Raw genomic sequence first — 24,587 nt, forward strand, 5'->3', positions numbered from 1 at the left:
CCTTCAAGGCTCTGTCCTCATTCTTTCACTGTTCTCTCTTCTGGAAGATCACCTAGTATTGAGACTTCAGTTGTCCCTTCTTTTTTCACTCTATACTCTTTTCCTTGGTGATTTCATCACTGTTCTTTGAAGTCATGCTCATTTCTATGCACATAACTGCCATATCCACAGATCCTTTCCTAAGATCTCTCTTCAGCTTTGGTCTCGTCTGTGCCTGCCTGCTTTTCTTTTCAGGTGTCACGCATATGAAGCTTGAGTTAGATCTCCTCAGTAGCAAAACTCTTGGGAGTATAAATGTTCTTTCTTGTTTCTTGATCTGTTTTTGTGTTGTCTCCTCGTGGCAGAGTGAAAGGTCTGTGAGCTCAAAGATTGTGTCCTTTCTTATTGTCCCTTGAGTGCCTTAATTTTAAAGATGGATGCTTAATATATATTTCATTAAATCAGATCAGGAGTTCAAGAAATCATTTACCCACACACAGTTACAAAGTTTGGATTTGCACAGACAGACTAAACATCAAGAGAGAGACCTGCTGGATCAGGCAGAAGAGTTTCCTCACTGGAATGAGAGGTGATTTAGGGAGATCTTTAGATGCCTTCCAAGAGGAGAGAGGGAAATGTCAGGTTTTGAGCAGGGAAATCCTGTGATGAAATCAATATTTTGGGAAAATTAATCAGTTTTATGGAAAATTGATTGGAAAAAGAAATAACTAGGCTGGTTCATTAATTCATTGTGAAATGATAAAAGCCAGGTTTGGGGACCATTCCTGCTTTATCCTTCTTTATCTTGTGATATTCCTCTCTCCCTCATCTTAAGTCGACACCACAGTGGTCCTGTCTGTCTTACTTGCCACGCTTGGGGAAGAGTTCCGTTCATGCTCAATTCTTTCTGTCATTACATTTTTGATGGCTCTCAAAATTATCCCAATTTTATTCCTCAATTAGAAAAAGATGCCTTTGCCTCCCACTGGCAGCAGGGGAGTTTATTCTCTTCCCAACCTGTAAAAGTATAGAGTACTGGAACATTCTTGAAGAAACACAGTAACAGGCTGGGAATCCTTCATTTGCCTCATTGCCCTTGAGTTATTTAAATGCAGTTGACTGTATTGTAGTGTCTTCTGTAAAGCTCCTTTAACTGACCTTTATTTGGCATGATGCTGGGCTGCTTCATCATCTTGGCTGCCTTCTTGTCACAATTCTCCACCTTACTGATTTTCTTCCCAAGATGTCTCCAGAATTAAACATGGCATCCTAGGCCTGTTCTTGTTTAGGAGACATTCCTGCAAAGTCATAGTCTTCCCTGTTCTACAGACCCCCTCTCTGCATGTAGCCTACCGTTTGGATCATCATCATGTGCCTTTGCAGGGCTCTAAACCCCCATATCTTTTACTAGTAAACGCCATCTGTATTTGAAAATTAATCTTTTAAAAGCTCTATAGTTTCAGTCTTAGCAGGTTGAATCCAACATTCTAGCCTGACAAGGATTTTTCCTTTGTTCCTGACCTATCCTGTGATGTGTGGAGTCTCTCTTCTAGCTTTGTGTCACCTGCAGTGTGATAAGCATCTCATCTGTACCTTCATGTAATCCATTATTAAATAGCCCACAGCCACTGACAGATCCTGAGGGCATTCCACTAGAGCAGTAGTCTCCAGACTTTTAAAATTGAACATGAGCTATTCTATTAAGTAAAAGAAAAGATTTTTGAAAACATTCTTCCAAATATATGTAAATTATATGCATGTGCTACTATACTAGTATGTCATGTGCATTATGAAACAGACATGGAAAAAACAATATAAAAAGGATTAAAATAAAAAATAATATTTTAAAGCAATTTTATTAATAATGTTTTTAGCAGTAAAAGTGTTGTGGTTGAATATGGCTCATTTGTTTTGGAAATCTTATAATTTTTAAGCACTTTGTGATAAAGCTATTTGAAGGTTTGGTTCTAAGTTCAACTGTCATAGATGTAAAAGATGCTTTATCAGTGATAGAAAAGGAATTCCTATTCAGAGTAATTGCAAAATGCATAGAATATTTGGGAGTCATAGCTACATTACCAAATACTCCTTAAAGAAATAAAGAATAGCTTAAATAGCTAGCGGAATAATCCAGTGGTCATGGCTAGGCTGTGCCATTATAACAAAAATAAAATACTACCAAAACTAATTTGTAGATTTGGCTATGCCAGTGTATGATTGGCTGTGCCAATCAGACTACCAAAAAATAGTTCACATAGCTCAATAAAATACCAAATTTTATTTAGAGGAAAAAAATGTAGAATTTTAAGGGAAATAATTAAAGAAAGTAGGAATGAAGAGGGGAGTGATGGTTAGAACTTTCAGGCCTCAAATTATATTATGAAGCCGAAATCATCAAGACCATTTAGTACTAGTTGGATGAAGATCACTGGAAAAGACTAGTTTAAGGAAGACTCAAGAAATGATGAAAATAAACGCAGTGTTCAATAGACCTCTAAAGTAAATTACCTGGTTTGTAGTTGATAAGAACTACTACAAAAACTGGAAAACAGTTTGGTAGAAATTAGATTGAAATCAATAACTTACACTATATTCCACAGTCAATTCAAAATGGATCTATGACCTGAATATTAAAGATCATAACATAAAAAAATTTGAAAGAGAAGACATATTCACACCCATAAATGGGGGATGAATTCTTAATCAAACAAGGGTAGCTCATATAAAGGAATGCTGATAATTTTGTGTGTGTATTTTTGATCTTGCAACTTTGCTAAATTTATTGTTTAAATAAACGTTTTTTTAAGTAGGATTTTATTTTTTCTTTTTCTTTTTTTTTAAAACTTGGTCAGTTTTAATACTAATTGCTTTTACCTCACTTTGTAACATGTCCAGTTTTTCTCCCCATCGTTCCCTTCCCCCGCTTCCTAATTAACCTTGCATTCTGATTACTCCTTCCCTCAATGTACCCTCCCTTCTGTCACACCCAACCCTTCCCTTATCCCCATCTTCTCTGTTTTCTTGTAGGGCAAGATAAATTTCTGTACCCCATTCCCTGTATTTCTTATTTCCCGGTTATATGCAATAAAAATTCTCAGCATTCTTATTAATACATTGAATTCCAACTTCTGTCTCTCCCTCCCTCCCTCCTCATCCCCACTGAGAAGGCAAGCAATTCAATACAGACTAAATATGTGTTGTTTTGCAAAAGGTTTCCATAATAATCATGTTGTGTAATACTAATTATATTGCCCTCTATCCTACTCTGTCCCCCCTTATTTTTTTTTATTTTTTCTTCCCTCATTTGACCTTGTCCCTTCCCAGAAGTGTTTATTTCTAGTTACTCCCTTCTCCCATTTGCCCTCCCTTCTGTCATTCCCCTTACCCCACTTGTCGCTTCCTCCTCTATTTTCCTGTAGTGTAAGATAGATTTTCATATCAAATTTAGTGAGCATGTTATTCCCTCCTTCTGCCATATGTGGAGAGAGTAACTTCACCTTTCCCCTCTCCCCTTATCCCTTTTCTCCTTCATTGAACAAGATTTTTCTTATCTCTTTTATGAGTTATAGCCTGCCCCATTCCATTTCTCCCTTTCTCCTCCCAGTATTTTCATCCCTCACCCCTTAATTTTTATTTTATTTTATTTTATTGTATGGATATCATCTCTTTTGATTTAATACAACCTGTACTCTCTGTCTATATATGTGTAAGTGGGATTTTCTAAATTAATTATATCATCTGTGAAAAGTGATAATTTTGTTTCCTGAGGCAGCCAGATGGGCTCAATGGATAGAATGATGGATCTGGATTCAGGAAGATCTGAGTTCACATCTGACCTCAGACTCTTACTAACTTTGTGACCCTGAGCAAGTCACTTAGCTGCCATCTGCCGCAGTTTTCTCAACTGTAAAATTGGGATAATATTAGCATCTACCTCCCAGAGTTATTGTGAGGATCAAATGAGGTAAATATTCGTAAAGTGCTTAGCTCAATACCAGGCTTATTGTAGGTGCTTAATAAGTCTTTTTTCTTTCTTTCATTCCTTCCTTTTCTTCTTCCTTCTCTTCTCTGTCCCTCTTCTTTCCTTCCTTCCCCATTTCTCTCTTTACCTGCGCTTTTCCCTCCTTCTTCTCTGTTGTAGCTGAGGCCTCTGTTAAATAGTAGTGGTGATAACAGGCATCTTTGTATAACAAAACAGGGGATAAAAATAATTACAAATGATAAAATAGATGATTTTCGTTACATGAAATTAAAAAGCTGTTGAAGAAACAAAATTAATGCAACTAAAATAAGGGAAGTGGTTGACTGGGGAAAAAAATCTTTGTATTAAGCATAAAGGACTGATGTCCAGAAGCTATTTCCCAAAGGATAAGTGGTCAAAGGATATGCACAGATATTTCTCAAAAGAATTGCAGACTATTAGTAGTTATATAAAAAATAGCCTAAATCATTAATAATTTGGGAATTGTAAATAGTAGCACTGAGATTTCACCCCTCCTCAGGAAGTTGGGCAAGATGACAAAGGACAGGAATAGTCAGTGTTGAAAGGGTTGTGGAAAGTCAGGCACACTGATACATTGTTGGTGAAACTGGGAATTGGTTCAACCCTTTTGGAAAACAATTTTGAATTTTGCAGAAAAGTGACTAAAATGTCAGTACCTTTAGACCCAGAGATTCCAGTGCTAAATATTTACCCTCAGACATCAACAGAAAGGGCCTGCATCCGCCAGAATATTTATGGAAGTGCTATTTATGTTAGCAAAGAACTGGAAACAAAGTAGATGGCCATTGGTTGGGGAATGGATAAGCAAATCATGGTGCATGAGTATGATGAATGCTGTTCTTTCTGATGGGCATGATGAATACAGAGAAGCATGGAGTTAGTAATGTGAACTGATGCAAAAATGAAGCCAGCAGAGCCAGGAAAACAAGACACACAATGACCACAGCAGTAGATATGGAAAGAGCCAACACCTCAAAACAATTAAAATATTGAAATAGAATGTTGCAAAAATCATAACCAAGCTTGACCCCTCCCAAAGAAGATAAATGAGAAGAAACTTCCCCCAGCTCCTTGTAAAAGTGAGAATCCTTGGCTGTGGATCACTGTATATAAAATAAAATTATTTCAATTTGTTAATTTGTTTTGCCGAATTTTTTCTGTATTTCCTCTTTTAAAAAAAGATCTTTGTTGTGGCCTGGGAGGGGTGAAGGGAAATAAATATAGGAATGACAAAACAGAAAGATAAGGAGGTACAAATATAAAAGCGCATCATTGATCATACTTCATCATGATACTCATTTTTTAGTCCTATTCACCAATTATTCAAAGGTTTTTATCAGTTTAATTGAATTTATTAGCCAAATTTTGCTAATAAATGTTTACCTTCCTCTTGAAAATTATCCGGAAGTTGCATTATCATATTTTTTTAACAGTGGATTCACAACCCACTGAAACTCCTAATTTAGACAAGGTTTTTAATATATGTAGATAGGAAATTTTTATAGGCCTTATAGGAAAAAGTTCTACTAAATTAAAAGGTGCATCAGAAAAGTTCACCACTGTATACAGTATCCCACACTCAGAGTTCCCCACTTCTGCAAAAGAGCTGGGGGAAGTGTCTTCTTGAATCTCTAATTTGGGCCAAACTTGGTCATTATAATTTCATACCATTGAATTCTAAACATTTCATTATTACTATTTACATTGTTATCGTTCTGAATATTGTTTTTGTACTTCTGCTTACTTCAATTTGTATCAGTTCATGAGTCCATGCTTCCTTGTATTCTTTATTTCTTATAGCACAATAGTACTTTATTACATTCAGTCAGTAAATAAGCATTTAGTACATGCTGACTGTGCTCCAGATACTGGGCTTAGCACTGAGGTTAAAAAAGAAATGCAGAAATTGCCCCTGTCCTAGAGGAACTTATTTTCTAATGGTAGAGACAATATATAAATAATAAGATAACACGCAAGATCTCTACATAGTGGATAAAAGGTTAATTCTGAAGGGAAAGGCTCCTACAGAAGGTCGTACGTGAGCTGAGTCTTGAAGGAAGCCAGGGAAATTAAGGCAGAGGTGAAGGGGCATTCCAGTCTGGCATAGATGAGGAACTGCCCGTAGGCCAGTATAACTGGATTATCAAATGTATGGAGGAGAATCAGGTATTAGACCAGAAAGGTAGGGAGAGACCAGGCTGTGAAGAGCTGTAAATGCCTTACATGGCTTTATATTTTACCTTGGAGGAAATATGGACCCAATAGAGTCCATATTGGGCAGGAGGGTAATAGGATGAGACCTACACTTTAGAAATATCGCCTTCATAGGTGAGTAGAGGATATGTTGGAATAGGGTAGATGAGTTAGAAAACCACTGAAATAGTCCAGAAGAAAGGAGATGAGAGGGCTATGTGAGTAGAAAGAAGGCAACATGTATGAGAGGAGCACTGAGATTTGACCATGGAGTGAATACATGGGTCAGTGAGAGGAGATAGAGGTGACACAAAGGTTGAGAACCTGGGTGACTGGAAGAATGATGCTGATAGGGAAGTTCAGAAGAAAAAAAGGAATTTTTTTGTGTTTTCAAAAATTTTTAGAAGGGAGAGGAAAGTTCTGTTTTCCAAAGTTTTGAGTTTGAGATTTCTACAGAAATGAAGTCCAACTCAGAAATGGGGACCACGAATCCATAATAAGGATCCTTGTGGACTGTGTATTGACTTAGTTTTAACATGTAATGTTATCTTTGTTTTATTGTATTTTTATTTATTTTGTTAAATATTTCCCAGTGACATTTGAGTCTGGTCCAGGCTTGACCCTAATGCCCTCTAGGCTATCCAGTTTGAGATGCCTGAATGATAGTTGGTGATGTTGTAGTTATTAAATACTGCCCAGGAGAGAAATTAAGGCTGAATATATACATTTGGGTACCATTTGTGTAGAGATAGTAATTGGGAACCCCTATTAGCTGATGAGATTTCCAACTGAGGTAGTCTAGAGAAAAAAAAAGATGGTCCATGACAGAAGCTTGGGTGGTACATATGATTAATAGTATGTCATCCTGAAAAATTAGCATAGGAGACTGAGAAGGAGCAGTTGGATAGTGAGGGGCCCGACCAGGAGAGAGCAGTAATACACAGAAGAGAGTACAATCAGTTCTCTTCAAAGTTGACCTAGGAGTTCCCCCAAAATGCTATATTGTGCAAAGTCATGCAAGAATGACCGCAGGGCTTATGGGGAATATAGAGTTAGGGGTACAACACTCAAAAACATCATCAGTAATACATTTTTAAAAAAGAGGAACCTAGTAAAAAATGTTAGCAAAGTTTTCTACATGTTAAAGGATTAAGAAACATGTAAACAGCACAATAAATAGTGGCAGTCCTCAGCCTCAGACTGCTACTTGCACTGAGGCAGGAGAGTGAGCTATAGGGCAGAGCCTCTGTGGCTGTGGTAGAGGCTGTATAGGGGAGAGTTTGGGGGCTAGGGTAAATATTACACTTTGAAAAAGACCTGACATTTGCTTGTAGAGGTGGGTTGGAATTACTAGGAAGTGGTGTGGTTTTCTGCGTCCTTCATGTTTCATGCAGAAGAAATCATATTTAAACCAGCTTGAAATTTGTATTGTTCTCAATGTTCCTTAATATCTCAATTGTTAGGAAAAAAATTCTCTTTGAAACAAATGTTAAAGTAGAACTGACTGTGATCTGGTATGAAAAAATGATTAACAGTGTCACATACAGCAGAGAGTTCACATCTGGCAATGGAGTGATCCCTGGGGACTTTGGAGAAGGCAATTTCAGTGTAGCGATGAGGTATGGAGAGACAACTTTACTGAAGGAGTTTAGCCACAAAGAAAGAGATAAGTAGAGGACTCTAAATTAGTGAAGATGGTAGGATTAACTGAGGGATTTATGAGTGAGTTTGTTGAGTAGGGGAAAAGACAGTGCATAGATAGCCTGACATAAAGAGAAGAGAAAGAATGGATAGGATAGGGTATGTAAAACCTAATGATTTGACATAGTTACTGAATGGGGATACTAGTATCGTTAAGTATATTATTATGTAGTGAATTTGGGAGGGCTTAGAAGCAGCATTTGCATTAGCAAAAGAGCACCACTTAACGTCTTCATACAAAGCCAGAGTTAAGGAGCAGATTGTTAATGCACCATGATGTGTGAATTTTTTCTAGTTCATTAATACCTACTTGGTTTCCATTTCTTTCCTACCATAGAAAATGGTATAAAAGTGCTACTGTAAATATTCTGATGTATATAGGGCCTGAGTTTTATCAGTGATCTCATGGAGGAAATACTTAGGAGTAGAATATCTGGGTCAAAGTGTATGGACATTTTAGTTATTTCTTTGGAGTAATTGAACTGTGAATTGAGTTACTCAATTCACAGATTCACCAAACGTTGCATTAGGTACCTGTTTTTCCATAAATCCTTGTACCTCGACTTCCCATCTTTTGTCATTTTTGCCAGTTTTCTAAATGAAACCTTAGGATTAAAAAGAAATTTATCATATTAATGATTTGGAGTATTCCTTCATGTTGTTTACATTTTACAGTTATTTTTGAGAAAATTTTGTTTGTGTATTTAAATAATTTATCCATTGGGGACTGGCTTTTGGTCTTACGTATTTCTGTTAGTTGTCTATGTATCTTGGCTCTCAGTCCTTTCTTAAAGATATTTGGTACAGAGTTGTTTTCCCCAGTAGACAGACTACTTCCCTTCTTATCCTAGTTATGTTAATTTTGTTATTTCTGTAGCTTTTTGGTTTCATGTAATTTAAAATGACCTATTTCATCTTTTGCAGTTGTCTGTATTCCTTGACTGGTTAAGAGTTCTCCTATACCCTCAGCTGTGAAAAAGCTTTGTGATATGTTTCTCTTACTTTTTTTATGCTACGATCTTTAATCAGATCATGCATTTATTTTGAATTGATTATGGAATGTGGTGTAAACTGTTGTTCTAAACCTGTTTTCTGCCAAACTAGTTTCTAGTTTTCAAAGTGAGTCATAATTCCTAGGTAATTTGTGTTTTTAGGTTTATTGAACACTGAATTATTAAGCTCAGTTATTTGTCATCCTTGTCTAGTCTTTTACATTGATATCCTTTTCTATTTTTTAACCAGTGCTAGTTTTTTTATTGCTTCTTTACAGTACAGTTTTAGGTCAAGAAGTTACATTCCTTCTTCATTTCTACCTTCTTTCATTATTTCCTTTAAAATTCTAGATCTTTTTTTCCTACAAATGAATTTTATAATTTTGTTTTATAATTTTGTTTTGTTTGTAAAGTATCCTATTGGTATTTTGACATAGCACTAAATTTGTAAATTAACTTTGATAGTATTGCCAATTTTATTATATACATTGGCTTTCTAATTTTCAAAGGTATATTCAATTCATTAATCTTCCTTGTTAATCCATATTTAACCCAGTAATGACAGTTTCTAAGATTTTTGGATGACTGCTCATCACATTTAATTTTTAACATTTACTTCATAATGTGGCCCATGAAGAACTTATTCAGGGAGTGTAGATATCACCTTATTCATTTTCTTATTGATCACTTGTGTTCACATTGTTAATGTTATCTTTAACCAGTAGTATCTTTACAGGAATATTTTGAAAACATTTGTGTATTTTGTGGATTTAGTAAAACATTTATCATTTAATCTGTAAATTAATTTCATTTGAGCATGCATAAACTGCAGTACCCTGAATTATACTGATATCAAGCAAATGAATGAGAGTACTCTTCCCAGGATGCCTCATATCCTGTATGTAACACATACCATTTGACATAGGTACTGAGTGAGGATGCAAATATCAATATGTATAGTAAATATAAAACTAAATAATAAAGAGAAATTTTAATATTTTCCTCCTCAGAGGTGGTATGGTGTAAGAGATTAAAGAACTTGCTGTTGACCCAGGAAGACCTGAGTTCAAGTTATGCTCCTGACACATACTAGGTCTAGAACCATAGACAGGTTGCTTAATTTCTCAGTGGTCTTGGAAGCTTTCTAAGACTATAAGTTGCAGAGAAGGACTTGCATTGATTGGTAAAGGTAGGGGTTCCTTATTTAGAGTTCTTTATGCCAGTGAGACCACAGGTTCAGCCCCAACCTTATTACCACAGTAGATTATCTTGAGCAGCCCTTGGGGCGAGAACACCCCATTTTCGAGACCAGTGCACTAGAAAATTGCTTCTTAGGTTAGCAGGAAGACTTTAATGACTACAAGGTTATGGTCATTCAGTGGCTTCTACATCCACCTTACTGTCCTCTTGTCCATCTTGGCCATTGAGATAACATGAAAGATTTCGTCTTAGGCTTTGGAAAAAAATCCAGGCAAATTATCAACAGTGTTTCTCTGAACTACTTTTACATTGGTCCAAACATAATTTCATCCATGTAAATCACTCCCCAAGAGGAAATTTCTTCTACTAGTGTAGATTGGTAACTGCTGTAACTTAAAATTTTAGAAAATTGTTTAGACCGCTGAGGTTAAGTGACTTGAAATCATTCTGATTCTGAGGCACATATTCTATCCACTATGACTCTCACTGGTCTAATGCAGTCAGAAAGGAAATTAAGTTAATCTTCCTGGATTTTTTCTTGATTAATCCTTGCTGACTCTTTTTTCTCATAGTTTCCTTTTCCAGATTTTCAGTAACTCTATCTTTAATAAAACATCTTATAATTTCATCAGGAATTGAAGGAAAGCTTATTGGTTTGTAATTTGTAATTCTATTCTTCCATTTTCTGGGGTGGTAATGCGGAGAATTACATTTGACCTGAGAAGTCAAGTTTGTCTCTTTGCAGTAGGTTCTTTTTATTCCCTTGATTATAACTAATTCTATATGTATTTGTATATAAACATCTGAGATCAAGAGTTCTATTGCCAGATCTTTTGGGGTCCATTAAATCGATGGTCAGGATCCTGCCATTAAAATATTTGAATCTGTTCCTGAAATACAAAGTTCTCTTTTCACCCTCATTACCAGATTTTCTTTTCCAAAACCCATTTTTTCCTTTTACGCCCCTGCCTTTTATTAGAAATATTAAAACACTACCTTTATTCCTAGGGACTTTGGAGTTTTTCCCACGACTTCATAATTCCTAGTGATGCTGTCTAGTAAATACCATTAGTCCCTTCATCAATGACCAGAATGAGGTAGTAATCATCAAATTTTTACCAGTCTTATAAGTGTGTCACTTTTAAGATTAGTGCCTTGGAAGTCAATAGATATTACTATGTTTAATGTTACTGATAAATAACCAACTTTGTGCCCTTCAAGAGAAATTCTGTAACTAACATTTTATGTCTTTTCTTATTTGAACCCTTAGTGGATGGTCTCCTGTTAATCCTGTTAATCCTTATCATGATTTTTTGGGGTGTAAGGAACTATGCCATAGGTCATGACTCCCCATTATTTTGAAAGAGACTTATATCTTGCTTGTTCCCCCCAGTCGAAAGTCTTTCTTCCCTTTCTCTCCTGTGTTCTCATTCTTCTACATTCTAACAAGGATACCACTCAGTTTTTCCAGCATTCTTTTCTTTAGTTCCTCCTTGAAGCCTTTCCATTTTGCTTTCCTCATAGAGCATTGAATATTGACACCCTTTTTTCCCCTAGATTTTCTTCATGAATATAATGTATTTGGAAGACTTCAAACTGAAGAGAAACCACTTGAATTTAATGAATGTGGGAAAGTCTTCAGCAGTAAAAATGATCTAGGCCAAGATCAAAAAATACATACTGGAGGTACACCTTGTGGTTGTAACGACTGTGGGAAAGTCTTCGGTCAGAATCAACACCTTAAAATACATACAATATTTCTTACTGCCAAGAATCCCTTTGAATATAATGAATGCGGGGAAGCTTACCTAGCTGAACATCAAAGAATTCATACTGAAGATAAACCATATAAATGTAATTTATGTGTGAAAGTCTTCAGCAGTAAATACTACTTAGGGCAACATGAGAAAAATCATACTGGAGATGTACTCTATAGATGTAATGAATTTGGAAAAGCCTTTAGGAAAAAAGGAAATCTATATGAACAGAAGAGAGCTCACTCTAGTGAGAAACCGTACTTAATTAATAAATATGGGAAAGCTTTTACACAGCAGGGAAGCCTAAAAATCCATGAGGTAATTCATAATGGAAAGAAATCCTTTGAATGTAGTGAATGTGGGAAAGGTTTCAAGCATCGATCAGTTCTTTTGAGACATCAGACAAGTCATACTGGAGAGAAACCTTATATTTGTAATGAATGTGGGAAAGCCTTCAGCCAAAAGGGAAACCTTAAAATGCATAAGATAATTCATTCTAGAAATAAGCCTTTTGAATGTATGGAATGTGGGAAAGGCTTCAGGAATAGCTTTTCCCTTTTACAACATGAGAGAGTTCATACAGGAGAGAAACCTTTTGACTGTAATGAATGTGGGAAAGCTTTCAGCCAAAAGGCAAACCTTAATTCACATAAGAGAATCCATACTGGAGAAAAGCCCTATGTATGTAACGAATGTGGGAAAGCCTTCAGCCAAAAGGCCAGCCTTAATTCACATAAGAGAATTCATACTGGTGTGAAACCATATTCATGTAGTGAATGTGGAAAGACCTTTAGTCAAAAGGGAAATCTTAAAATGCACATGATAACTCATACTCAAAAGAAGCCCTTTGAATGTATTGAATGTGGTAACAGCTTTAGAAATACCTTCCATCTTTTACAACATGAGAGAATTCATATTGGACAGAAACCCTTTGAATGCAATGAATGTGGGAAAGGTTTTAGACACATCTCAGTGCTTTTAAGGCATTATAGAAGTCACACCGGAGAGAAGCCGTATGAGTGTAATGAATGTGGGAAAGCCTTCAGCCAAAAGGGAAATCTTAAAATGCATAAGATAATTCACACTAGAAAGAAGCCCTTTGAATGTATGGAATGTGGGAAAGGCTTCAGGAATAGTTTTTCCCTTTCACAGCATGAGAGAATTCATACTGGAGAGAAACCTTATGTGTGTAATGAATGTGGGAAGGCCTTCAGCCAAAAGACAAACCTTAATTCACATAAAAGGATTCATACTGGAGAAAAAGCATATTCATGTGATGAATGTGGGAAAGCTTTTGGAAATAGCTTTTATCTTTTACAACATGAGAGAATTCATACCGGAGAGAAACCCTTTGAATGTATTGAATGTGGGAAAGGTTTCAGGTACATCTCAATCCTTTTGAGACATCAGAGGACTCATACTGGGGAGAAACCTTATGAATGTAATGAATGTGGGAAAGCTTTCAGCCAAAAGGGAAACCTTAAAATGCATAAGATAATTCATTCTAAAAAGAAGCCCTTTGAATGTATGGAATGTGGGAAAGGCTTTAGGAATAGCTTTTCCCTTTTACAACATGAGAGAATTCATACTGGAGAAAAACCCTATGAATGTAATGAATGTGGAAAAACCTTCAGACAAAAGACAAACCTTAATTCACATAAGAGAATTCATACTGGAGAGAAACCCTATGTGTGTAATGAGTGTGGGAAAGCCTTCAGTCAAAAGGCCAGCCTTAATTCACATAAGAGAATTCATACTGGCGTGAAACCATATTCATGTAATGAATGTGGGAAGGCTTTCAGCCAAAAGGCAAGCCTTAATTCCCATAAGAGAATGCATGCTGGAGTGAAACCATATTCATGTAGTGTTTGTGGCAAAGGCTTCAGTAATAACTTTTATCTTTTACAACATGAGAGAATTCATAGTGGAGAGAAACCCTTTGAATGTAATGAATGTGGGAAAGGCTTCAGACACATCTCAGTCCTTTTGAGACATCAGAGAAGCCATACTGGAGAGAAACCCTATGAGTGTAATGAGTGTGGGAAAGCCTTCAGCCAAAAGGGAAACCTAAAAATGCATAAGATAATTCATTCTAGAAAGAAGCCCTTTGAATGTATGGAATGTGGGAAAGGCTTCAGGAATAGCTTTTCCCTTTTACAACATGAGAGAATTCATACTGGAGAAAAACCATTTGAATGCAATGAATGTGGGAAGGCTTTCAGTCAAAAGACAAACCTTAATTCACATAAGAGAGTTCATACTGGAGAAAAGCCCTATAAATGTAACCATTGTGGGAAAGCCTTCAGCCAAAAGGGAAGCCTTAATAAGCATCACAAAACTTGTAGGGGAGAGAAACACTTTGAATGAAACGAAGGGGCACTAGCCTATAGTCAAAGCTTAAGCAATTATAATTCAGTACATATAGACCCTTTGAATATAGTGAATTTGAGAAAACCTCACATAGTTCATTGGATGCATGGAAGTCATAATGGGTATAAACCCAGTGATTCAAATGAATCAGAAAACTTTCAGCTGGAAGGGAAAGTAATATACACTAAAAACTCATATTTGAGAAATCTTTTTCATTTAATGAGTGGGATTTTTAAAAATTATGTAAACTTTAAGAGACATGAGACTGTTAACGTTGGACAAAACGTGAATGTACAGATTGTGGAAAAGGTTTCATGAGAAAAAAACATTGCACATCAGAAAATTCATACTGAAGGCAAGGACATAGTGTAATTCATGTGAGCAAACTTTCAAAAAGTAGAGAAAGAGGATCATAATAATCCATACTGGAGAGAGAAACTCTTTGGATGTAATGAAAGCCTTCAGGCCAAGTCAGATCTTTTTTTATGCATCATAAAATCATTATGGTGGATAATTAAAAAAAAAAAACATTTGGGAAAGTCTTCCTTGAGAAAACAACTCACAGAACATCAGCTAATTCATACTGGTGAGAATCTCCATAAATGTAATGAATAGAGCATGCCTCATCTTAGATGTCATGCTGGAATTTAACTGTGCAACTACATAATGGAGGGCAGAAGCTTCAGAAAATTCTAGTCACAGAATCTCAGATTTGGAAGGGGTTTTAGAAGCCATGAAGTTCAACTTTCATTTGAAACAAAATTGTCCCTACAACATTTCAGATCACTCCCTAGAATTTCTTTTAAGGTTTTTAAAGAGGTTGAACCTGCCCCCTCCCAAGGAAGCTGGCTTCATTTTTTGATAGGGCTAATTATTATTAATTTTTTTTCTTTGAACAAAGTCTATATCCCCTTTCCACGCACTTTTTGTTGTTGTTGCAACTTCTCCCTACTCCTCCTAGTTTCACCTGCAACCAAGGAAAACAAGCTTAATCTTCACTGACAACACAACAGATATTTAAATGTAGTTCTTGTGTCGTTCATCCACCACCACCACCACCATTGATACTTTCTCTTCAGGTGAAGCATCTTTAGTTCATTCCACTCATCCTTATGAGTTGGTCATGAAGTAAAGGCCCTTTGCCTTCCTGGTTGCCTTTTGCTGCACATTTCTCAGATAATACTAAAACGTGGTGCCCAGAATGTGCAAATGAATAAATATTTCCTACTTGGCAAATATTATGCTAACTGCTGGAGATACCAATGTAAAAAATGAGGCAGCCCCTGCCTTTAAGGAACTTATATTCTAATTGGTTAAAACCATGCAGCTTAGGGGAATGTTTGCCCAGGAAAACCGTTTTAATTTGAGAAATCACAAAGAGGGTGAATGGAACCATAGAGGAGTTGATTGATATGCTTTTTTCTTAGCAGCAATAACAGCATTAATTTAATTTTCACCATGATTCCTCAGCTGGAAAACCAGGCATTGGGGAATATGGAGGCAAGGGTGTGCATATGGTGGCATTAAAAGTGGCAAGATTACTATTGTGGAATATGAAATGTGATTAAGACCAGCTCAATATAGGGAGCTGTGTGATGCATTCACAAGTCAGCTCAACTTAGGTCCCAGGGTGAGAAATCCAGAGAAGAAAGATGTATTTCAGATTAGATGACTATTTTAGATTAGGTTCTTAGCTTTTCTTGTTATATGGATCCCATTGGCAATCTAGTGAAACCTGTGAAACTCTTCTCAGAATAATGCTTTTAAATGCATAAAAGACTTAGGATTATGAAAAAAAACTGATGTTGAAATACAGTTATCAATTTTTTTCTACCTATATTTCCAGACCCCCTGAAATCTATTTGTGGTCCGTAAGTTAAGAATTCATGCCCTAGATTTGCTGTGGACAAAGTGAACAATGTGGCACTATCTTCTTCATTTTGATGATTATGCTTCTCCTCATGCAGCCTAAAATTGAATTAGCTTCTTGGGCTAATCTTTCATGATGCTTGACTCTTTCTGAGCCTGTATTCCACCGATATCTCTGAATATGTTTCAGATCAGCTTTTCTCTAGCTATAGTGTTTTTTCTTTGTACTCAGGTGTAAGATTTTATATGTTATTATGAAAGTTCATCTTACTTAATTTAAACTAATATTCTAGCACATTAAGGTTTTTGTCCAAAGTGTTAGTTATCCTTCCAGGCTTTTGTCATGGTTTTTCATAACTTTGTCTTGTAAGCCATTACACAACTCATATGGACCAGGATTCAGCACAGACCCCTGGGCCACTTTATTGGATATCTGTCAAATTGACTTTAAAAAGTTATCATCAGATGAAATCATAATTTATTCAGTTCTGAAGAGGTCATATGAAATTTTGTTTCCAGCTACCGTAATATCTGTTTTCTTAAGAGAGAAACTTCCTGTTACAATATGATGTGACCCACATTGGAGGTTCTGTGCTTAACTCACAAATTTAAGCTAGTGGTATTTAGGCAGTCTTTTGGTAGTTAGAGATCATCTAGGTAAACAAGCACCTCCCATTAGTTCATAACACCAATTTTTGCATGAGCTACTGAAAAGTAGCAGGGTGTTTTGGGTAGCCTTTATTCATTTGTTAGCCAGTGCCTTATTTTGACTTCTGTGACCCACCTCCCCATTTTGAGGCACCATTTGTTGTTTGACAGTTTACCTTTAGTAATGAGGCCAATGGATGGATGAGGCCAGCATCATTTTTGTTATGTTTATTATTTTGTTATTAGTCTCATTTATTTTCTTATTATTATCACTTTTGACTACATACTTAAATTGCAAATTACAACCCCTGTTTTGGGAGATTTCCTAAATAGAAGAATCTTTTGCATTAGATAAGATTTATTTTAATGCTTTTTATTTACGTTAAGAATTAATTGTCTTCATTTTGAAAGATGTAAGAACTCTGATCAATGGCATAGACAACCACAGTGCCAAAGGACTGATAAGGGAGTGTGCTACCCAGTTTTTGAAAGGAGGGATGGATGCAAGGTGCATAGTAAGACATACATATGTTTTTGGACATGACAAATGTGTGGATTTGCTTTGCTTAATGATGCTTATTTATTACAAGGATTGTGTTATTCCTTTTGTATTTCTTGCAAAGAAAAGAAAGAAGAGACTCATTGCAGTATTTTTTTTTTAATCCTCAGAAGAGAAATAAAGGATATGCAGAAGAAAACGGACAAAAGAATAGCTTTGAAAGTAACATGTTGAATTTACTATTTACTTTTTTAGAAAGCAAGTTGTGTATAATAGACATTCACATTTTTACATATCCTATTTTTCTGTTCTACTTTGCATATGGAAATAGTCTATTTCTTTTGGGAATCCATTAACTTTAGAATAAAAAAAAATTCAAAAATAATGTAAGCTACTTGAGGGCCAGCATATTTCTTTTTGCTTGTATCCCTAGCCCTGCACAGAGCAAGTGCTTATTAAATTCTTGGTTTTTTTTTAAAAAGATACTAGATTTCTTTGAAACATAGTCATTTGCAGTTTCATACAGTTGCATGATAAAAGTTCAGTAGGTCTTTTTCCCCTGTATAATTTCTGTAAAAGGCTTTGCACCTCTGCTCTAAAGAATAACGTTGTCACGGTCATTTTCAAACTTCATTTAGATCCAAAATGAGGAATTTGCCCATCCTGAGATAACTGCCACCTTCCAGTGTCACCTATTTATGTTATCTTTAAATTAATTATGAATACCAGCACATCAGAGGTATCCATTCCTTGCCCCCAATGAGCACCTCCATTGGAGCCTACTGGAGGGCTTTAATATGTACTAAGGATAAGCTGCTTCAGAAACTACTTGAGAAAAGAATGTCCTTCATCTCAATCATATGAACCCTGGTCAGTTTATCTTCTTAAATGGTTAAGAGCAGCAGAATTTGCTGATACAAAATGACATTTTGCAACCTCCCAGCCAAATAAGAAGGCTAGTGTTTGTATCAGCATGGGGAAAGCTGGTTGAGGAACATACTCTACTAAACCCAACCATGAACAGTTGCTATCCTTTCCATTGAGGTGTACCTTCAGCCATAGAAGTCCTGAATGAGACTTGCTGAGTAGAATCCCAGATATGATTGTTTTGACTGAAAATCTATTTCCTATTCTGCTGAATTTTTAATGTACAGAAAAGCTGACAGTTTTTATGATTTTAAGTCCTTTTTGTCTGAAGTTATTTCAATTTTGTATTGAATTTCTGATATTTAATATCATCTACAAATAGTTATGTTTTGTTTCCTCTTTGTATGTGCTTTTATTAATTTCTTTTTCTTGTCTTTTTGCTACAGCTAGCATTTCTGGAACTATATAAAAAGTAGTGCTAACAGTTTGCCTCTGATTGATCATAAAATCTGGTGTTTCTCTCTCATTGGTGTTGTTAGCTCTAAGTTTTATACTCAGTAAGTAAGAAAAGATCCACTTACTATTAGGTTTTTTCAATATTCTAATGTGACAGTGTTGTATTTTAATCAAAAGTTTTTTCTGTATTGATATATTCTTGATTTTTTTGTTATTAATATGGCAAATGCAGTGACCAATCATGACTTCAGAAGACAAATGATAAGTAAGCTGTCTTAGGAGGCTACTGGAAGCTGTCCTAAACGCAGGTAATAACAGAGTGGCATAAATGACCTCACACACGAAATGGCTGTAAAATGGATTTACTTTATAAGGACACAGTTGTCAAGCACAGGTCAAAGATGATGGCCTGATCTGATTCTGGTGAGTTCTGGTCTTCTTTTTTCTCCATAGAAATGAGCTGTGGTTGGTGCCATCAAGTATCCCATGCTGGGTGTGTCCAAAGGGCCACCAGATACTATGTTACCAGTACGATGCCTCCTGTCAGACTTAAGTGAAAGCGGTTTTGCTTCCTTTTCGGCTTTCCTACTCTCATATGATTTGAATCTTGAGCTGTAGCACAGCCTCATGATTTCCCCTCTTGAAATTCTGTCTGTGCTCCAGGTCCTTGTCAACCTGCCCCAGGTTATACAGCAGGACTGCCCTTGGATGAACCCACGTTACTCTGTCTTTACTACTCACCAGAAAATTACTGGATTAGAAATGCAGAATGAGAAAGACTTTCAGACATGACCAGTGATTTGATCTGTTTGGTTTGGTTGTACTTGTTTGTTATATGGAAAGGGTGATTAGGGTACTTTAGTGGGTAGTGAAGGAGATACAGAACTAAAATGAAAAAGAAAGAACATCAGTAAAACATTTAAAAATGCAAAAAAGGAGACGTTCAGAAAATAACACAGATGGCAATTTTATAACTACCTTGTTAAATTTAACACACTTTTTCCTAAACAAAACCACAGCTTCATGTACAATTCTCTTTTTTCATTTGCATATTGAATATTTGGTTTTATATATGTATACACACATATATATATTATATATGTGTGTATACATATATATATGTATATATATGTATATACATATATATATATAATCTCTTGTTTAAGCTCCATTCCCCAGTGGCATTTGCCTGTAGGGAATTTTTTCTTTTCTTCCTGGACAACACTCTTTAACACTCCTTTCTTCTAATTCCTTCCCCCTCCAATCCCTCTCTCCCCCCCAAATGAATAGAAAAAGAAACAAAAACCTTTTGTAAGAGATGCATAGTTAAGCAAGCTCCCTCACTGACCGTTTCTAAAAATGTGTGTCTGATTCTGTAACTTGAAGCCATTGCCTGTCTAACAGAGGTTGCTGTGATGCTTTGTCAGTGTTTCTCTGAAATTGTGGTTGGTCATTGCATTGATCGGAGCTTTAAGTCTTTCAAAATTGTCTTTATGATATTGTGGTTGTATAAATTGTTCTCCTGGTTCTGTTTACTCTTATCAATTTGTACTTCCCCGATTTCTCCAAAACCATCTCTTTAATAATTTCTTTTCCGTGCAATAATCCATAACATTCATATATTGTAACTTTTCCATCTGTTCTTCAGTTGATGGGCATGCCTTTAAATTTCCAGTTCTTTGCCACTACAAAAAGAGCTACTATAAACATTTTTGTACATATGGAACTTTTTTCTCTTTTGATCTCTTTAGGGTATTGGCTTAGTGGTAGGAATGAGTCAAAAAGGCATGCACAATTTTTTGAAAGGGTTTTGGGATTTTTTTCCTCATAGGATTGGGGGAACTAGGGATAGGGTTTGTCCCAACTGCCACCAAAAGAGAGTAATTGAAACATGTTTAAAATGCATAGAAGAAAACAGAAGGAAAGCTAGAAGAATCACAAGCATAACAATTCTGAAAGCAACATGCTGAATTTATTATGTATTTAAAATGAAAAGAAAGCTGTATGTAGTAAAGATTCTGTTTTATGTATAACTCATTCTATTCTATGTTCACTGAAGTGCCCATTTTAGTTGATTTAGAATAAAGTTCAGAATAAAAATAAATGCAGGAAAAAAAGATGTGCAGAGTTTAATAACTTCTTAGAAATAGTTACATATTGCTTTCCATGGCTGGACAAATTCAGAACACCACTAACAAAAAATTAGTATGTCTGTTTTCCTGTCATTATCCCAACAATTTCATTTTTTGTGGTCATCTTTGCCAGTCTGATGAATATTAAGATATAACCGGAGTTGTTTTAAATTGCATTTCTCTGTTAGTAATTTGAAGCATTTTTTTCATATGGCTATTGATAGGTTAGATTTCTTTCTTTGAAAACTGCCTGTTCATATCCTTTGACCATTTTTCTATTGGGAAATGGCTCTTGTTCTTATTAAATTTCAAGCAGTTCCTTATATATTTTGAATGTGATCTTTGTTAGAGAAACTTCAAATATTTTCTCTATTGTTTTCCTTTTAATTTCTACTTACATTAGTTTCATTTATGTAAAAACTAATTTTTTAGTGTCGGAACTGTACATTTTATCTTATATGATCCTCTCCATTGCTAGTTTAGTCATGAATTTTTCCCTTACCCATAGCTCTAAAAATATTTTTTCCACCAATCTTCTAATTTGTTTATGATGTGACTTTATATATGTAAGCCATATATCTATTTAGAGCTTAAAGATATTGGTGTATGCCTAATTTTTACTATATTGTTTCCCATTAGTTTTTGTCAGTGAGCCTTTCCTCCTGGAGTTGGGGTCTTTAGGGTTATCAAACATTGTATTTGTTTTTATATCTTATGTATTGAATCTTATCCATTGATCAGCTCTTTTTTTTTTTTTTTATCAAATTGAGGATTTGAAGGAGTAAGCTTAGAAAAAGGAAATGCAGTTACCATCTTTTGCAGATATGATGGTCTATCTAGGGAACTCAAAAGAGTCAACAAAAATTAATTGAAAAAATTAAGTGAAGTTTCAAGATTTGAAATCACATAGATCAGCATTTCTGTATATTGCCAACACAACCCCTCATGCCTGGATAAAGAAATTCCACTCAAAATAACTAGGATGTATAAAATTGGGAGTACATGTACCAAGACACATGGAAATATCATGAATACAACTACAGAACATTTTACAGAACGAGACCTAAATGATTGGAGAAATTTTAATTCCTCATGGATAGGATGTGCCAGTAATAAAGACAATACTGCCTAAATGACTGCTTCTTTAGTGCCATACCAATCCAACCTACCAGAGGATTCAGAACTAGAAAAATTGACAAAATTTATCTGGAAGAACAAAAGGTCAAGACTGAAGAGAAATAATGGAAAAAAAGAAAAAGATGGAAAGGAAGTGGACTAGTAATACTAGACATCAAACTGTATTAAAAAGCAGTAATCATCAAAATTACTTGGCACAGATCTGAAATTTCCAAATGGATGTCCTGGAGGTGTTGAAAACTCAACTTGCCCAAGAACAAACTCAACTTTATCCTCTTTCAAACTTTCCTGTATCTGTCTAGGTTACCCCCGTCATTCCAGTCTAACAGGTTCATAACTGTGGTGTTATCCTTGGCTCTTCAATCTCCCTTATACCACATATGCATTTTTCAGCCTTTCTAGCATCTCACTCACATCTAACCTTTTGTCTATTCACTCAACTCCTATCTTAGTTTAGACCCTCATCACCTTGCCTAGATTATTACAACAGCCTCCTAATTCATCTCCCTTCCTCAGGTTATTCTCCACTCTGGCCCATTTACACATTGCTACAAAAGTAATTTTCTCAAAGAGCAGATCTGACCGTATTACTCTTCTCAGTCAACTCCAGTGGCTTCCCTGTTGCCTCTAGGGTCAAATATAAATTCTTCTATTTAACTTTTAAAGCCCTGCACAATCTGTCCCCCATCTTTCAGACTTATTGGCATTACTCTCCCTCATACTGCAGTCCAGGCAAACTGGCTTCTGTTTCTCCTCCATGACACTCCATCACATCTCCCCAGTTTTTGCTCTGATTGGCCCACATGCCTGGAATGCATTCCCTCTTCTGTGCTGCATAGAGTCCTCTTGTAAGATACCGCTGAAGCACCATCTTCTGCATGAAGCCTTTCCTGCTCCCCAACTGCTAGTGCCCGCCCTCCACTACCTTATATTTAACTACTCTGTATATATTTATATTTATTCTGTTTTTATTTATGTTGTATACATTTATACATGTACTTGACTCCACTATTAACATGTAAGGTCCTAGTGAGTAGGGATTGTTTCATTCTTTGTATACCCAGTGCCTAGCACATAGTAGGTGTTTAATAAATACTTGTAGATTGAAATGTGTTTGTGTGAGTTTGTTTGAGTCTTTAATTCATGATTTAAAATTTTTTAAATTAAAATGAAGGGAACTCTGAAGACCTAGAGAAACGGGCCCCTTATCTTGAAAGCATCCTGTAAGAGGACTATGGCATGTTTTGTAATCTCTGCACCCACTTTTCTTCCAAGATCTAACCATCTGTAATTCAAATCCTTCAATAAAACCCCATTGGAATATAGATGGATTGAACATTGGGTTTTGTTCTCCTTTAAAGAGCACTTGCTGCCAATGGGCAGGAAAACTTTAATACCTAGCAAATCCTTGGAATTGTTTACTTGAATGTAGGACACTGGTGATTCTTTAGATTCCTTGGGGGCATGCAGTTAAATTGATAGAATCCTACTGGACAGATAAAAGTTTTCATTTTATTATCTTTTGCAGTGGGGATTTGGTAGTGGGGGCAGCTAAGTAGCACAGTGGATAAAGTGCTGGCCTGGAGTCAGGAAGACTCATCTTCCTGAGTTCACATCTGCCTTCAGATACTTACTAGCTGTGTGACCCTGGGCAAGTCACTTAACCCTGTTTGCTTCAGTTTCCTCATCTGTAAAATGAGCTGGAAAAGAAAATGGCAAAGCACTCCAGTATCTGTGGTAATTAATGTGCAGTTATTACACTCAGAAATATTTGTTTAGCAGATGGATCAGGGAATTGTTCTCTTCTAAGTCTAATAATTTAGATGTATTTTTACCTTGAGAAAAAGTTTCATTATATTTTATTCAAATTAAAGCAAATTAGCACTAGTTCGTTAAATGTTGCAGATAGTTAATGTTATTATTGTTGTGTTTGTCCTTCATTGTCGAAGAAGACCATGACATCAGAGAACTGATGACATGACTTGCACTTGACTTTGTTTTGAGTGACAGAGGGCTGTGCAGGGTCACCAGCCTAACTTTCTCCTGAGCCATGTGGATCCAGTGACCATCTGGATCCATCCTGATCAAATGAGGATGACTGGAGATGACCCAGGATGCAATGGGAGACCTTGGCCTTTTTAGGGTAAGATCTTTTCAGGTACTCACTTAGAGGGAGGTAATGCCCAGTCAGTGAACCACTCTTTAAGAAGTAGTCAGGGAATAGCCCCTTTAATGAGCAAAAGAAAAAAAATAAATAAACCAAGCTGGGAGGGAAAGGGAAACAGTTACTATTGATAATCACTCTAAGCCAGGAGGGTCCAGAGAACAGTAATTAAGTGGAGCTTCGGCAGGGATCTATTGTTATCCAATCTATGGGCTTCAGAGTGCATTAGATTTAAGGTTTTGGGAAAGACAAGAAAAGAAGGAAGGATAGAAAGACATCTAGCTTGTAAGCCCCAAGTTAACTGGGCAGCCTCTGGCCATCCAAATTTACCTTCATTTGGAGAGGAGAAAGAAGGGGAGAGGGAGACAGAAGGGAGAGGACTGAGTTACCCAGCTAGCTGGGACCTCCTAGAGGCAGCTCAGTCTACTTACCAGTTGTGTTTGTCCTTTGTTTTTGAAGAAGACTATGACATCAGAGAAATGAGGACATGACTTGCATTTGACTTTGTTTTAAGTGAGGGAGGACTGTGCAAGGTCACCAACCTCATTTTCTCCTCCTGAGCCATCTGGATCCAGTGACCAGATATTCATCAGGATGACTGGAGATGGCCCAGGATGCAG

At 36.1% G+C, this 24,587-nt stretch overlaps 1 protein-coding gene across 9 annotated transcripts in view; it reads left to right on the forward strand.

Annotated features, from left to right (window-relative positions):
* LOC140521604 (uncharacterized) overlaps positions 1–22,912 on the forward strand; it is a 44,964-nt gene extending 22,052 nt beyond the window's left edge. For all 9 annotated transcript variants that reach the window (XM_072636828.1, XM_072636831.1, XM_072636824.1 and 6 more), the window contains exon 6: positions 11,626–22,912. In XM_072636828.1, the coding sequence (XP_072492929.1) occupies positions 11,626–14,192 (2,567 nt within the window). In that variant the 3' untranslated portion in view covers positions 14,193–22,912. The remainder of the gene's footprint in view (positions 1–11,625) is intronic.
* The last annotated feature ends 1,675 nt before the right edge of the window (positions 22,913–24,587 follow it).

This window comes from Notamacropus eugenii, chromosome 1 (genome assembly GCF_028372415.1).
Source record: "Notamacropus eugenii isolate mMacEug1 chromosome 1, mMacEug1.pri_v2, whole genome shotgun sequence".
In the NCBI taxonomy this organism is placed as follows: Eukaryota; Metazoa; Chordata; class Mammalia; order Diprotodontia; family Macropodidae; genus Notamacropus; species Notamacropus eugenii.